Source organism: Heterodontus francisci, chromosome 22 (genome assembly GCF_036365525.1).
Source record: "Heterodontus francisci isolate sHetFra1 chromosome 22, sHetFra1.hap1, whole genome shotgun sequence".
NCBI classification, from domain to species: Eukaryota; Metazoa; Chordata; class Chondrichthyes; order Heterodontiformes; family Heterodontidae; genus Heterodontus; species Heterodontus francisci.
In genome coordinates this window covers 37,475,340-37,492,282 of record NC_090392.1, presented here as the reverse complement: position 1 = coordinate 37,492,282, position 16,943 = coordinate 37,475,340, and the positions used below count along the sequence as shown (strand labels likewise).

General features: G+C 46.4%; 1 protein-coding gene and 1 pseudogene across 2 annotated transcripts; one reads left to right on the top strand and one right to left on the bottom strand.

The window, feature by feature from the left end:
• Positions 1-5,614: 5,614 nt before the first annotated feature.
• On the top strand, positions 5,615-12,579 carry LOC137381319 (zinc finger protein 229-like). 2 transcript variants are annotated; one of them, XM_068053707.1, is made up of 2 exons: positions 5,615-5,697; positions 7,076-12,579. In XM_068053707.1, exon 2 carries the CDS (start codon positions 7,420-7,422, stop codon positions 8,707-8,709), a length of 1,290 nt encoding a protein of 429 aa, XP_067909808.1. In that variant the 5' UTR covers positions 5,615-5,697; positions 7,076-7,419; the 3' UTR covers positions 8,710-12,579. The 2 variants fall into 2 exon arrangements, with proteins under 2 accessions (XP_067909808.1, XP_067909809.1); XM_068053708.1 differs by lacking the exon at positions 5,615-5,697 and adding an exon at positions 5,762-5,940.
• LOC137381537 (jerky protein homolog) lies at positions 10,637-16,598 on the bottom strand (annotated as a pseudogene).
• Between the last annotated feature and the right edge of the window lie 345 nt (positions 16,599-16,943).

The window sequence follows — 16,943 nt, the reverse complement described above, 5'->3', positions numbered from 1 at the left end:
ATGAGTACTTTGTCTCTGTCTGCACAAAGGAGAGGGTTGATGCAGACATTGTAGTTAGAGATGGAGTGTGAAATATTAGATACGATAAGCATAATGAGAGAGGAAGTACTAGAGGGTCTGACATCCTTGAAAGTGGATAAATTGCCAGGGCCGGATGGATTGTATCGCAGGCTGTTAAAGGAAGCCAGGGAGGTAATAACAGATGCTCTGAACATCATTTTCAAATCCTCACTAGATACAGGTGAGGTGCCAGAGGATTGGAGGTCTGCAAACCCTTTATCATTATCTAAAAGGTGGGAGGGATAGGCCAAATAATTAAAGGCCAGTCAGTCTGACCTCATGGTGGGCAAATTATTAGAATCAATTCTGAGAGATAGGATAAACTGTCACTTAGAAAGGTACGGATTAATCAGGGATAGTCAGCATGGATTTGTTAAGGGAGGGTCATGTCTTACTAACTTAATTACATTTTTTGAGGAAGTAACAAGGAGGGTTGATGAGGGTAATGCAGCGGATGTGGTCTACATGGATTTTACAAGGTCCCACATGGCAGACTGGTCAGAAAAGGGATACAGAGGAATGTGTCAAGTTGGATCCAAAATTGGCTCAGTGACAGGAAACAAAGGATAATGACTGATGGTAGTTTTTTGCAAATGGAAAGTGGTTTCCAGTGGAGTTCCACAGGACTCAGTGTTGGGTCCCTTGCTGTTTGTGATATACATTAACAATTTGGACTTGAATGTGGGAGGCATGACTGGGAAATTTGCAGGTGACACAAAGTTTGGACGTGTAGTTGATAGTGAAGAGGATAGCTGTAGACTCCAGAATTATATCAATGGTTTGGCTGAGTGGATGGAAAAGTGGCAAATGGAATTCAATCCAGAGAAGTGTGAGGTAATGCATTTGGGGAGGGCAAACAAAGCAAGGGAATACACAATAAATGGGAGGATATTGAGAGAGGTAGAGGAAGTGAGAGACCTTGGAGTGCTTGTCCACAGGTCCCTGAAGGTGCAGGACAGGTAAATAAAGTGGTGAAGAAGGCATATGGAATGCTTTCTTTATTGGCCTAGGTATAGAATACAAAAACAGGGGTGTAATGCTGGAACTAACTGTATAAAACACTGGTTAGGCCACAGCTGGAGTATTGCATACAGTTCTGCATACAAGAAGGGCATAATTGCTCTGGAGAGAATAGAGGAGATTTACAAGAATGTTGCCAGGGCTTGAAAATTGCAGCTATAAACAAAGCTTGGATAGGCTAGGGTTGTTTTCCTTAGAACAGAGAAGGCCGAGGGGTGAATTAATTTATGTGTACAAAATTATAAGGGGTGTATAGAGTAGACAGGAAGGCCCTGTTTCCCCTAGCAGAGGTGTCAATTTTCAAGAGGGCACAGATTTAAGGTGATTGGTAGGAGTATTAGAAGGGACATGAGGATAAACGTTTTCACCCAGAGGATTTGTTTTTTTTTATTCATTCATGGGATGTAGGCATCACTGGCCAGGCCAGCATTTATTGCCCATCCCTAATTGCCCTTGAGAAGGTGGTGGTGAGCTGCCTTCTTGAACCGCTGCAGTCCATTTGGGGTAGGTATACCCACAGTGCTGTTAGGAAGGAAGTTCCAGGATTTTGACCCAGCAACAGTGAAGGAACGGCGATATAGTTCCAAGTCAGGATGGTGTGTGACTTGGAGGGAAACTTGCAGGTGGTGGTGTTCCCATGTATTTGCTGCCCTTTTCCTTCTAGTTGGTAGAGGTTGCAGATTTGGAAGGTGCTGTCTAAGGAGCTTTGGTGCATTTCTGCAGTGCATCTTGTAGATGGTACGCAGTGCTGCCACTGTACGTCGGTGGTGGAGGGAGTGAATGTTTGTAGATGGGGTGCCAATCAAGCGGGCTGCTTTGTCCTGGATGATGTCAAGCTTCCATCCAGGCAAGTGGAGAGTATTCCATCACACTCCTGACTTCTGCCTTGTAGATGGTGGACAGGCTTTGGGGAGTCAGGAGGTGAGTTCCTCGCCTCAGGATTCCTAGCCTCTGACCTGCTCTTGTAGCCACGGAATTTATATGGCTACTCCAGTTCAGTTTCTTGTCAATGGTAGCCCCTAGGATGTTGATAGTGGGGGATTCAGCGATGGTAATGTCGTTGAATGTCAAGGGGAGATGGTTAGATTCTCTCTTGTTGGAGATGGTCATTGCCTGGCACTTGTGTGGCACGAATGTTACTTGCCGCTCATCGGCCCAAGCCTGGATATTGTCCAGGTCTTGCTGCATTTCTACACGGACTGCTTCAGTATCTGAGGAGTCACGAATGGTGCTGAACATTGCACCCCAGGATGGTGGGTGTCTGAAATTCGCTGCCCGGATCGGAGGTGGAGCCAAGAACGCTCAACTCATTTAAAAGGTACCTGGACCTGCAACTGAAGTGCTGTAATCCGCAAGGCGACAGACCAGGTGCTGGAAGGTGGGATTAGAATGGGCGCTTATATTTTCCAGCTGGTGCAGACACGATGGGCTGAATGGCCTCTTCTGTGCTGTAACTTTTCTTTGGATCTATGTGTGGACCAGTCCAAGGGGAGTCTTTATGGAACAAGGGAGGGGGGAACCTCTAGTCCTGTGCTGTGTCCCAAATGGTTCCTCCCTCCCCTCCCCCAGGACCCTTTAAAACTGATGAGTTTCCTTTAAAGTTTTGCCCTTTGATGTTACAGTTTATTCCTTACTTCCTCCAAAAGAGCTGGAAATCTGGCGGCCATTAACCTGAGCCTGTTAGCGGGAGAAGCCCCACAGCTGCCGCCTGCTCGGTGCAAACGCGCGAGCGGGAGCTTCTTAAAGGGCTGTTGAGGCCGGGAGTTTCTGATGCCTCCCCGCCCACCGGCCTCACAGCACTCTCCGCCCCGACGCCACGGGTAGTGTTTGTGCAGTATGTCCAGGAAGCTTTTCTGACTCAGTATGTAGACTGCCCGACCAGAGGGGAGGCAATATTGGATTTGGTACTAGGTAATGAACCAGGGCAAGTGATAGAGCTGTTGGTGGGCGAGCACTTTGGAGATAGTGATCACAATTCTGTAGCATTCACTGTGGTAATGGAGAGGGATAGGTATGTGCAACAGGGCAAGGTTTACAATTGGGGGAAGGGTAGATATGATGCTGTCAGGCAGGAACTGAGGAGCATAAGTTGGGAGCATATGCTGGCAGGGAAGGGCACGGTCGAAATGTGGAACTTTTTCAAGGAGCAGATAGTAGGGGCCATTGATAAGCATGTCCCTGTCAGACAGGGAAGGGATGGTCATGTGAGGGAACCGTGGTTGACAAGAGAGGTTGAGAGTCTTGTTAGGAAGAAGAAGGATGCGTATATAAAGTTGAGGAAAAAGGGCACAGGCATAGCTCTGGAGGGATACAAGATGGCCAGGAAGGATCTGAAGAAAGGGATTAGGAGAGCTAAGAGAGGGCATGAAAAATGCTTGGCGGGTAGGATAAAAGAAAACCCCAAGGCCTTTTACGCGTATGTCAGAAATATGAGGATGACTAGGGGGACCGTAGGTCCGGTCAAGGACAATAGCGGGAGACTGTGTGTTGAGCCGGAAGAGATAAGTGAGGTTTTGAATGAGTACTTCTCTTCGGTATTTAAGAATGAGAAGGGGTGTATTACTGAAGAGGACGGTGTGAAACAGACTGGTAAGCTCGAGGAAGTGCTCGTTAGGAGGGAAGATGTGTTGGGGTTTTTGAATAACTTGAAGATAGACAAGTCTCCCGGGCCTGACGGGGTATATCCAAGGATGTTATGGGAAGCAAGGGATGAAATTGCAGAGCCGCTGGCAATGATCTTTTCATCTTCTCTGCTGACGGGGGTGGTACCAGGTGATTGGAGGGTGGCAAATGTTGTGCCCCTGTTCAAGAAAGGGAATAGGAACAACCCTGGGAATTACAGGCCAGTTAGTCTTACTTCGGTGGTAGGCAAGTTGATGGAAAAGGTGCTGAGGGATAGGATTTCTGAGCATCTGGAAAGACACTGCTTGATTCGGGACAGTCAGCACGGTTTTGTGAGGGGTAGGTCTTGCCTCACAAGCCTGATTGAATTCTTTGAGCAGGTGACCAAGCAAGTGGATGAGGGTAAACCAGTGGATGTGGTGTACATGGATTTTAGTAAGGCATTTGATAAGGTCCCCCATGGTAGACTTATGGAGAAAGTCAGGAGGCATGGGATAGTGGGGAATGTGGCCAGTTGGATTAAGAATTGGCTAACTGATAGAAGGCAGAGAGTGGTCTTTGATGGTAAATACTCAGCCTGGAGCCCAGTTACCAGTGGCGTGCCGCAGGGATCAGTTCTGGGTCCTCTCCTGTTTGTGATTTTTATTAACGACTTGGATGAGGAAGTCGAAGGGTGGGTCAGTAAATTTGCAGATGATACAAAGGTTGGTGGAGTTGTGGATACCGAGGAGGGCTATTGTCGTCTGCAAAGGGACTTGGATAGGTTGCAGTGCTGGGCTGAAAAGTGGCAGATGGAGTTTAACCCTGAAAAGTGTGAGGTCGTCCATTTTGGAAGGACAAACATGAATGCAAAATACTGGGTTAACGGTAGGGTTCTTGGGCATGTGGAGGAGCAGAGAGACCTTGGGGTCTATGTGCATAGATCATTGAAAGTTGCAACTCAAGTGGATAGGGCTGTGAAGAAGGCATATGGGGTGTTAGCGTTCATTAGCAGAGGGATTGAATTTAAGAGCCGTGAGGTGATGATGCAGCTGTACAGGACCTTGGTAAGGCCTCATTTGGAGTACTGTGTGCAGTTCTGGTCGCCTCATTTTAGGAAGGATGTGGAAGCCTTGGAGAGGGTGCAGAGGAGATTTACCAGGATGTTGCCTGGAATGGAGAATAAGTCTTACGAGGAAAGGCTGAACATTCTAGGCCTCTTCTCATTAGAAAGGAGAAGGATGAGGGGTGACATGATAGAGGTTTATAAGATGATCAGGGGAATAGATAGGGTAGACAGTCAGAAACTTTTTCCCCGGGTGGAGCAAAGCGTTACAAGGGGTCATAAATTTAAGGTGAAGGGTGGGAGATATAAGGGGGATGTCAGGGGAAGGTTCTTTACCCAGAGAGTGGTCGAGGCATGGAATGCCTTGCCCGGGGAAGTTGTTGAGTCAGAAACTTTAGGGACTTTCAAAAGGCTTTTGGATAGGTATATGGATAAAGGAGAATGATGGGGTATAGATTAAATTGTCCTTGACAGAGGACAAAGGATCGGCACAACATTGTGGGCCGAAGGGCCTGTTCTGTGCTGTATGTTCTATGTTCTATGTTCTTACCGGCAGCAGATGCGAAGCACAAGCATCACTCCACCGCCATCACTCGCACTGCGCATGCTCCAAACACATTCGCAATACGCCTGCGCACTCGTCAAGCGAAGCCAACGACCTCTCACCGGGCAGCTCACACTGTCTGGGTGATTGACGGCAGCTCCGGACCAATAACAAGGGGGGGCGTGACTGGAGGACTGGGAGCGGCCCCGTTCACTCCTCGCCGCGAACCCCGTCGCTCACTTGTTCCGATTGGTTGGAGGACTTCCGCCCGCTCTGTCCCCCCCCCACCCACGCCACCGCTCTTCCTATTGGTCCTGAGCTACCGTCACTCAGGCGGGTGGCTGGAGTGAGCTGAGCGTACGCGGCCGGCAGGGAGGGGCTCAGGCGGAGAGCGCGGTTGCAGCAGGTAAGAGGGAGGTGGGTCAATAAAGCCTGGGGCTCTCAGGCTGCAGATACACTGAGTGAGGAGACTGGAGTGAGATCACAACAGACAGTAAGATCAGTCCCCAGCTGCGGCACAGTGGTTAGCATCGCAGCCTCTCAGCTCCAGCGACCTGGGTTCAAGTTTGCAAGTTCTCCCTGTGTCTGCGTGGGTTTTCTCCGGGTGCTCTGGTTTCCTCCCACAACCAAAAGACTTGCAGGTTGATAGGTGAGTTGGCCATTATAAATTGCCGCTAGTATAGGTAGGTGGTAGGGGAATATAGGGACAGGTGAGGATGTGATAGGAATATGGGATTAGTGTAGGATTAGTATAAATGGGTGGTTAATGGTCGGCACAGACTCGGTGGGCCGAAGGGCCTGTTTCAGTGCTGTATCTCTAAAATCTAAAAATCTTCTCTCAGGCCTGAATCTCAACCGAAAGCCAGGAGAGGCAGGGAGCGTCTCTAAATAGAGCAGAAATGAAAGACTGGTCAGGGAGCGTCTGTAAATGAAGTAGAAATGAAAGACTGGTCAGGGAGCGTCTGTAAATGGAGGAGAAATGGGAACTGGGTGAGTGGGGAAGCTTCAGATACACAAGGTAAACCTGTTGAATAACCTCCAGGTGCCACATTCAACACCCCCGATATGAAGCTGCCAGTCCCGTGTTTACACTGAGTGGGGTGGCAGCTGCGGGGCTTCTCCTGCTGACAGGCCCAAGTTTCCAGCTCTTTTAGAGGTACTAAGGATTAATAAACTGTATCAAAGGACGAAACTGAAAAGGAAACTTAGCTCAGTTATAAAGGGGCCTGGGAGCGGGGAGGAAGGAACCAGTTGGGACAGGGCCAGGGGTCCCCGCTCCCTAGTTCTGCAAAGACTCCCCTTGACTGTGCAGGGCTGGCTCAAGGTGCAGGAACCTCCAAGCTGCTAGGTTGAGCTGTGGACTGGGAGGAGTGGGGGGTTTAACTGACAGGTCTTGGGGTGGGGGGAGAGATTATCAGGGCAGACACTGCTGCTCCTTTTCTTCCTGGGGTGTTTTACTGGAGTTTGTGTTGATGAGTGTTTCTAAACTTTCTCCCTCTCCTGGTAATGTAGGTGAATTGTAGGCTGCTGTGAGTGTTAGACTATACTGCCACTCCTCAGGGCAATGTGCAGCAGGGCGCATGCGTGGCCATCCTGGGCCAGGAAGCTGGAGGAGAGAATGTTGTGAATTTCTGTCCTGAACTGACAGAGATGACTTTTGTAAACTCCTTTTACAGAGGCTTAGAGGATTTACACACAGCAAACTCAAACCAAGAGAAATGTTTGTCTCTTCTGAATTTCTATCCTGTACTGACAGTGATGACTTCTGTGAACTCCTTTTACAGGGTATTAGAAAAAAAGGATCTGCAGACTGAAACCATGTCACCTCAAAAACTGACAGTCACTCGATTGATCAGGACCTGAATATCAACAGGCTTTAAATGTGGAAGGAGAAATGTGTGTCAGTTCTGCCTGTGGGAAAAGATTTCAAGGATCAGTGTGACTGGAAAAGCATCGAGACACACGCAGCCGAGTGAGAGTGTTCCAGTGCACTGACTGTGGAAAGAGCTTTAACCAGTTACACAGCCTGAAAAATATTCACAGCGGGGAGAAACCGTACACGTGTTCTGTGTGTGGATGAGGCTTCAACTGATAGTCCAACCTGGAGAGACACAAGGACACCTGCACCATGGAGAAACCATGGAAATGTGGGGATTGTGGGAAGCGATTCAATTACCCATCCCAGTTGGAAACTCATCGACGCAGTCACACTGGGGAGAGGCCGTTCACCTGCTCAGTGTGTGGGAAGGGATTCGCTAAGTCATCCATCCTCACTGAACACCAGCGAGGTCACACTGGGGAGCGACCGTTTAAATGTTCTGACTGTGAGAAGAGCTTTAAAAGCACAAGGGATCTACAGACACACCAACGCACTCACACTGGGGAGAGGCCGTTCACCTGCTCAGTGTGTGGGAATGGATTTGCATCTTCATCCAGCCTCTATACACACCAGCGAGTTCACACTGGGGAGCGACCATTTAAATGCTCTGACTGTGAGAAGAGCTTTAAAAGCACAAGCGATCTACAGACACACCAACGCACTCACACTGGGGAGAGGCCGTTCACTTGCTCCGTGTGTGAGAAGGGATTTACATGTTCATCCAGCCTCAATACACACCAGCGAGTTCACACTGGGGAGCGACCGTTTAAATGCTCTGACTGTGAGAAGAGCTTTAAAAGCACAAGGGATCTGCAGACACACCAACGCTCTCACACTGGGGAGAGGCCGTTCACCTGCTCAGTGTGTGGGAAGGGATTTACTTGTTCATCCAGCCTCTACATACACCAGCGAGTTCACACTGGAGAGAGGCCATTCATCTGCTCTGAGTGTGGGAAAGGATTCACTCTGTCATCCAACCTGCTGAAACACCGACTTGTTCACACTGATAAGAGACCATTTACATGTTCTGACTGTGAGAAGAGATTTAAAAGTACAAAGGATTTGATGGCACACCAGCGCACTCACACAGGGGAGAAGCCATTCACCTGCTCTATGTGTGGAAAGGGATTCACTCATTTATCCAGCCTTCTGACACACCAACGAATTCATACTGGGGAGAGGCCGTTCACCTGCTCTGAGTGTGGGAAGGGATTTACTCAGTCATCCAACCTGCTGAAACACCAGCGAGTTCACACTGGAGAGAGACCGTTTACATGTTCTGACTGTGAGAAGAGATTTAAAAGCAAAAGGGATCTAGAGACACATCAACGCACTCACACTGGGGAAAGGCCGTTTACCTGCTCAGAGTGTGGGAAGAGATTCGCTCACTCATCTGCCCTGCTGAGACACCAGCGAGTTCATACTAGGAAGAGGCTTTTTACCTGCTGTGTGTGTGGGAAGGGATTCACTTGGTTATCCCACCTCAATGAACACCAACTTGTTCACATTGATGACCGACCTTTTCAATTTTCTGACTGAGAAGAGATTTGAAAGTAAAAAGGATTTACTGCCTCACCAATGAACTCATGCTGGGGAGAGGCTGTTCACCTGCTCATTGTGTGGGAAAGGATTCACTCAGTCCTCCCACCTGTTGACACACAGCAGGTTCACACTGCGGAGAGGACTTTTACTTGCTCAGTGTGTGGGAAAGGAATCACTCAGTCATCCCACTTGCTGACACACCAGCGATTCCACATATAACTGCAGGGGTTGGATTCTGCTCTTATTGCTGCTGTTAATCACATCCAGAACTGAACCATGACTGGAAGCCTGTTTCCAGTGGAGTTCTACAGGGCTCAGTACCAGGTCCTTTGTTTTTTGTGGTACAGTAAAAACTTTGTTATCCAGCATGTGCCGGACCTGAGAGGTGCCGGGTAATCAAATTCCAGTTAATCAAGTCATGCTACCTAGGCAATACAAGCAAGAGTTTTAATTTTAAGAGAAATGATTTCTTTGCAAAGAACAAGGAGATGTACAATATAGAAATCATGAGGCAGTAATGATGCATAGAACATTGAGGAACAGTAAACTTAATGTGTAAATTACACTGAAGCACTAGATGTAGAAGGTGATGAGACAGAATCTGTATTGAGCCTTTGGCAAGTCCTGGGAGCTTCCTTGAAAAGATTTCCGATATCACTTTGCCAACTTGTCTCATGTCTTTTTGCATGAAAGTAGAGTGCAAAATATGTAGTTGCATAAACTCTTGTGCAGAGTAACAAGTCTGCCTTTCAGCACATTGATTAATGTATAAAATACTGAAGCAGCATTAGCCCACGTTATTTTCTGTTCTTCACTAAAATCATCGTCTGCAGAGTTGTCTTCAGTTTCCTTAGACTTCTCAGGATTCCGGACACTATTATTTCCACATCACTAACATGTGTCACTTCAACATCCTTTTCAGCTTCAGCTCAATCTTCACATCATTTTCACTGAGCTGCTTGATTGTGTTTGTAGAAGGAACATCCCTCAGCAAGTCAAGAATTTGTGATTTTTTTTTAATGGTAAACATTAAAGCCTTCAAATTCCTCTTCATCAGTGGACAATTCTGCAAACATAACACTGGGTCACAGTTTTCTCCAAGACTTCATTAATGTTTCACCTTTAACAGAATTCCATGCACAATCCACCTTGAAAATTGCATCTTTAATGTTATAATTTGATTGAAAGTTTTGGATTGTGCCTTCAATGATTGATTAACTTGCTTAGGAGAAATCTCCTGTAAAAACATTTCATATTCTGGATGACGCCCTGGTCCATTGGTTGAATCAATGAGATAATGTTGCCAGCCAGGAAGATGTTAAAAATATTACTGGACACAAACTTTGATTCATGAGGCTGAGCTCAACAATTGTCTAATAAAAAAATAGCTTTGCTATAGTCAGGTTTTCGTGTTTTTCTAAAATGTTCTTTCATGCTGTCCTGGCAGGATCCCCAAAGAGACATTGTACAGTGAGCTCGCCACTGGTATCGCCCACCGGCCGCCCATGTCTCCGCTTTAAAGACGTCTGCAAATGCGACATGAAGTCCTGTGACATTGATCACAAGTCGTGGGTGTCAGTTGCCAGCGATCGCCAGAGCTGGCGGGCAGCCATAAAGGTGGGGCTAAAGTGTGGCGAGTCGAAGAGACTTAGCAGTTGGCAGGAAAAAAGACAGAAGCGCAAGGGGAGAGCCAACTGTGTAACAGCCCCGACAAACATTTTTCTGCAGCACCTGTGGAAGAGCCTGTCACTCTAGTATTGGCCTTTATAGCCACTCCAGGTGCTGCTCCACAAACCACTGACCACCTCCAGGCGCTTACCCATTGTCTCCCGAGACAAGGAGGCCAAAGAAGAAGAAAGGAAGACATAAACATAGTGAAACCAATCAGAAGAAAATGCATGGATAACAAAGACATTACTTTACTTTATGCTTTGTAATCAACAGGTAAATAATTTACACGTTTAAATGCTCCAGGCCGATTATATTTGCCAGTCGCCAAAAACTTCACTTGGTGCATTCCTGCCGCATTAGCACATGCAAACAGTTATTCTGTCTTTATTTTGCTTACAACCTGCAGCACGAGATTCACTTGCACTAGCTAGTGTAGAATGAGGTAAACAGCAGCAAAATAGGCCTGTTTCATCTGTTTCTTCTTATAAATTTGTTCTGATGAATCATGTTCAGCAATTAATTTGTTGAAAAAAATCACAGTACACTCCTGCAGCCTCATAGTCAGCTGATTTTTTGTTTACCGGTTACATCTAGCCTTCTTATGCCATGCTGCCGTTTAAAACAAGAAAGCCATCCATTGGAAAATGCACACATTTGTTCATGAAAGTCTTTTATCATTACAACGAGCATTGGACCTGAGACTGGGGCACCCTAAGAACGTTTCAATGGAAACCATTCGTACAATATACAGTCTAGCTGCTCTAATTTAGGTCTATGTAGAGTTCAACAGCTTTATTAGTCTCAGAACGAGCAAAGAATAGCAACAACTGGTCTTTTTATAGGATCATAGGAAATAGGAGCAGGAGTAGGCCATTCGGCCCATTGAGCCTGCTCAGCCATTCCAACAGATCATGGCTGATCATCTACCTCTGTGCCATTTTTACCCACTATCCCCATATCCCTTGATGTCATTAGTATTCAGAAATCTATTGATTTCTGTCTTGAACATGCTCAACAATTGAGCTTCCACAGCCCTCTGGGATAGAGAATTCCACAGATTCACCGTCCTCTGAGTAAAGAAATTCCTCCTCATTTCAGTCTTTAATGGCCTATCCCTTATTCTGAGACTGTCTCCCCTTGTTCTAGACTCACCAGCCAGAGGAAACATCCTATCCACATCCACCCTGTGACGCCTTGTAGGAATTTTGTAAGTTTCAATGAGATCACCTCTCATTCTTCGAAACTCTGGAGAATACAGGCCCAGATTCTGCAATCTCTCCTCATAGGACAATCCCGCCATCCCAAGGATTAGTCTGGTGAACCTCCGTTGGCAAGTATATCCTTCCTTAGATGAGACCAAAACTGTACGCAATACTCCAGATGTGGTCTCACCATGCTTTATACAATACATCTTTACTCCTGTACTCAAATCCTCTTGCAATGAAGGCGCACATACCATTTGCCCTGTTAATTGCTTGCTGCACCTAACTTTTAGTGACTCATGAACAAGGACACCCAGGTCTCCAGACATCAACACTTCCCAACCTCTCGCCATTTAAGAAATACTCTGCCTTTCTGTTTTTTCTACCAAAGTAGATAACTTCACACTTATTAACATTATATTCCATCTGCCATGTTCTTGCCCATTCACTTAGCCTGTCCAAATCCCCTTGAAGTCCACTTGTATCCTCCTCACAACTTACATTTCCTCCTAGTTTTGTGTCATCTGCAAATTTGGAAATATTACAATTGGTCCCCATAGCCAAGTCATTTATGTAGATTGTAACCAGCTGTGGGCCAAGCACTAATCCTTGCGGTAGCCCACTAGTAACAGCCTGCCATCCTGAGAATGACCCATTTATTCCTAATCTCTTACTTTTGTCTGTTAACCAATTCTCAATCTATTGCAGTATATTACCCCCAATCCCATGTACTCTTTTGTGTGGGCAGCGCAGTAGCTAGCACCGCAGCCTCACAGCTCCAGCGACCCGGGTTCGATTCTGGGTACTACCTGTGTGGAGTTTGCAAGTTCTCCCTGTGACCTTGTGGGTTTCCGCCGGGTGCTCCAGTTTTCTCCCACAGCCAAAAACTTGCAGGTTGATAGGTAAATTGGCCATTGTAAATTGCCCCTAGTGTAGGTAGGTGGTAGGAGAATTGTGGGATTAATGTAGGATTAGTATAAATGGGTGGTTGATGGTTGGCATAGACTTGGTGGGCCAAAGGGCCTGTTTCAGTGCTGTATCTCTAAATAGAAATAAATAATTTTGTTTACTAACCTGTGTGAGAGCTTATCAAAAGCCTTCTGAAAACCCAAATACACCACATCCACTGGTTCTCCTTTATCTATGCTAGAGTAACATCCTCAAAAAACTCCCAACAGGTTTGTCAAACATGATTTCCCTTTCACAAATCCATGTTGGCTCTACCCAATCATATCATTACTTTCTAAGTGTCCAGTTATCTCATGCTTTACAATAGATTCCATCATTTTCCCGACAAACTAACAGATCTGTACTTCTCAGTTTTCTTTCTCACTCCCTTCTTAAATAGTGGGGTTACATTTTCTACTTTCCAGTCTGCAGGAACCCTTCCAGAATCTGTAGAATCTTGAAAGATAGATTTTTGACCCTTGATGTGGTATATGGTTGACAAACCAACATTATATTCATTCATTAACACATTACATTTATCACCTTTTTCAAGACGCCTGGAAATGTCTGTTTTCTGGTGTAGCATCAATACAACCCTTTTCCACTTCTTCCCTTTTCCTGTCAATGTTTTATTGGAGGTCATTGGGTGGATGGCGATACTGCATAAGCACAGTGACACAACGAGATGGACTGCTAGCAGCGCCACTAAGATGACGATCGGCAGCATCACTAACTACAGAACAGTAATCCCAGAACAATCGGCTGCACTCGGGAAAACTCAGCATTGGGAGACAAAGAACAAAGAACATTACAGCACAGGAACAGGCCATTCGGCCCTCCAAGCCTGCGCCGATCTTGATGCCTGTCTAAACTAAAACCTTCTGCACTTCCGGGGACCGTATCCCTCTATTCCCATCCTATTCATGTATTTGTCAAGATGCCTCTTAAACGTCGCTATCGTACCTGCTTCCAACACCTCCCCCGGCAGCAAGTTCCAGGCACTCACCACCCTCTGTAAAGCACTTGCCTCGCACATCCCCTCTAAACTTTGCCCCTCTCACCTTAAACCTATGTCCCCTAGTGGTAGATGACTCTTCCATCCTGGGAAAAAGCTTCTGACTATCCACTCTGTCCATGCCGCTCATAACTTTGTAAACCTCTATCATGTCGCCCCTCCACCTCCGTCGTTCCAGTGAAAACAATCCGAGTTTATCCAACCTCTCCTCATAGCTAATGCCCTCCAGACCAGGCAACATCCTGGTAAACCTCTTCTGTACCCTCTCCAAAGCCTCCACGTCCTTCTGGTAGTGTGACCAGAATTGCACGCAATATTCTAAGTGTGGCCTAACTAAAGTTCTGTACAGCTGCAGCATGACTTGCCAATTTTTATACTCTATGCCCCGACCAATGAAGGCAAGCATGCCATATGCCTTCTTGACCTCCTTATCCACCTGCGTTGCCACTTTCAGTGACCTGTGGACCTGTACACCCAGATCTCTCTGCCTGTCAATACTCCTAAGGGTTCTGCCATTTACTGTATACTTCCCACTTGTATTAGATCTTCCAAAATGCATTACCTCACATTTGTCCAGATTAAACTCCATCTGCCATTTCTCCGCCCAAGTCTCCAACCGATCTATATCCTGCTGTATCCTCTGACAATCCTCATCACTATCCGCAACTCCACCAACCTTTGTGTCTTCCGCAAACTTACTAATCAGACCAGCTACATTTTCCTCCAAATCATTTATATATAATACAGACAGCAAAGCTCCCAGCACAGATCGCTGCTGAACACCACTAGTCACAGCCCTCCATTCAGAAAAGCACCATTCTACTGCTACTCTCTGTCTTCTATGACCAAGCCAGTTCTGTATCCATCTTGCCAGCTCACCTCTGATCCCGTGTGACTTCACCTTTTGTACCAGTCTGCCATGAGGGACCTTGTCAAAGGATTTGCTGAAGTCCATATAGACAACATCCACTGCCCTTCCTTCATCAATCATCTTCGTCACTTCCTCAAAAAAATGGGTGGTTGATGGTCAGCATAGACTCGGTGGGCCGAAGGGCCTGTTTCAGTGCTGTATCTCTAAACTAAACTAAAACTCAATCAAGTTAGTGAGACACGACCTCCCCTTCACAAAACCATGCTGTCTCTCGCTAATAAGTTCATTTGTTTCCAAATGGGAGTAAATCCTGTCCCGAAGAATCCTCTCCAATAATTTCCCTACCACTGACGTAAGGCTCACTGGCCCGTAATTTCCTGGATTATCCTTGCTACCCTTCTTAAACAAAGGAACAACATTGGCTATTCTCCAGTCCTCTGGGACCTCACCTGTAGCCAATGAGGATACAAAGATTTCTGTCAAGGCCCCAGCAATTTCCTCCCTTGCCTCCCTCAGTATTCTGGGTTAGATCCCATCAGGCCCTGGGGACTTATCTACCTTGATGCTTTGCAAGACGCTCAACACCTGCTCCTTTTTGATAATGACATGAACCAGACTATCCACACTCCCTTCCCTAGACTCATCATCCACCAAGTCCTTCTCTTTGGTGAATACTGATGCAAAGTACTCATTTAGAACCTCGCCCATTTCCTCTGGCTCCACACATAGATTCCCTCCTCTGTCCTTGAGTGGGCCAACCCTTTCCCTGGTTACCCTCTTGCTCTTTATATACATATAAAAAGTCTTGGGATTCTCCTTAAACCTGTTTGCCAATGACTTTTCATGACCCCTTTTAGCCCTCCTGACTCCTTGCTGAAGTTCCTTCCTACTGTCTTTATATTCCTCAAGGGCTTTGTCTGTTCCCAGCCTTCCAGACCTTATGACTGCTTCCTTTTTCTTTTTGACTAGGCTCACAATATCCCGTGTTATCCAAGGTTCCCGAAACTTGCCAGACTTATCCTTCTTCCTCACAGGAACATGCTGGTCCTGGATTCTAATCAACTGACGTTTGAAAGACTCCCACATGTCAGTAAAATAAAAGCAAAATACTGCGGATGCTGGAAATCTGAAACAAAAACAAGAAATGCTGGATTCACTCAGCAGGTCTGGCAGCATCTGTGGAAAGAGAAGCAGAGTTAACGTTTCGGGTCAGTGACCCTTCTTCGTTCCGAAGAAGGGTCACTGACCCGAAACGTTAACTCTGCTTCTCTTTCCACAGATGCTGCCAGACCTGCTGAGTGAATCCAGCATTTCTTGTTTTTGTCCCACATGTCAGATGTTGATTTACCCTCAAACAGCCGCCCCAAACTAAATTCTTGAGTTCCTGCCTAACATTGTTATAATTAGTCTTCCCCCAATTTAGCACCTTCACCCGAGGACTACTCTTATCCTTATCCACAAGTACCTTAAAACTTACGGAATTTTGGTCACTGTTCCCGAAATGCTCCCCGACTGAAACTTCGACCACCTGGCCGGGCTCATTCCCCAATACCAGGTCCAGTACGGTCCCCTCCCTAGTTGGACTATCTACATGTTGTTTCAAGAAGCCCTCCTGGATGCTCCTTACAAATTCTGCCCCATCCAAGCCCTTAGCACTAAGTGAGTCCCTGTCAATATAGGGGAAGTTAAAATCACCCACCACTACAACCCTGTTACCTTTACATCTTTCCAAAATCTGTCTACATATCTGCTCCTCTACCTCCTGCTGGCTGTTGGGAGGCCTGTAGTAAACCCCCAACATCGTGACTGCACCCTTCCTATTCTTGAGCTCATATTGCCTCACTGCATGACCCCTCCGAGGTGTCCTCCCGCAGTACAGCTGTGACATTCTCCTTAACCAGTAATGCAACTCCCCCACCCCTTTTACATCCCCCTCTATCCTGCCTGAAGCTTCTAAATCCCGGAATATTTCGCTGCCAATCCTGTCCTTCCCTCAACCAAGTCTCTGTAAAAGCAACAACATCATAGTTCCAAGTACTAATCCAAGCTCTAAGTTCATCTGCCTTAAATGTTATACTTCTTGCATTGAAACAAATGCACTTCAGACCACCAGTCCACGAAGTAGAGAACCTTGGGGTAATAAGGGAAGATTATTACATAAAATATAACATACCGCCATATGCCATAGAATTATAGGGAAAATGATAAGTTCTACTTTAGTTAGGTGTAGTATAGGAGCCTCTGCCGTAGTGTGTCCTCATCCGATATATATATATAACTGAGGAGGCCCAATGTGGGTTTAATGCAGCAGTCAATTGCACAAGGGAAGTGATACGGGCAGTGATGGAACCCACCCATGTGGCATATGTGGGGAAAGGGAGATATTGTCTGACTACAACACAACAAGAATATCAGAATGGACACAACCGATCCTGTCCTATAAATAATCGCACGGTGTATATACACCCACAAGTCAGCGAGAGTGGGAAAGGTAGAACTGGTGGAGATATATAAAAGGGAAACT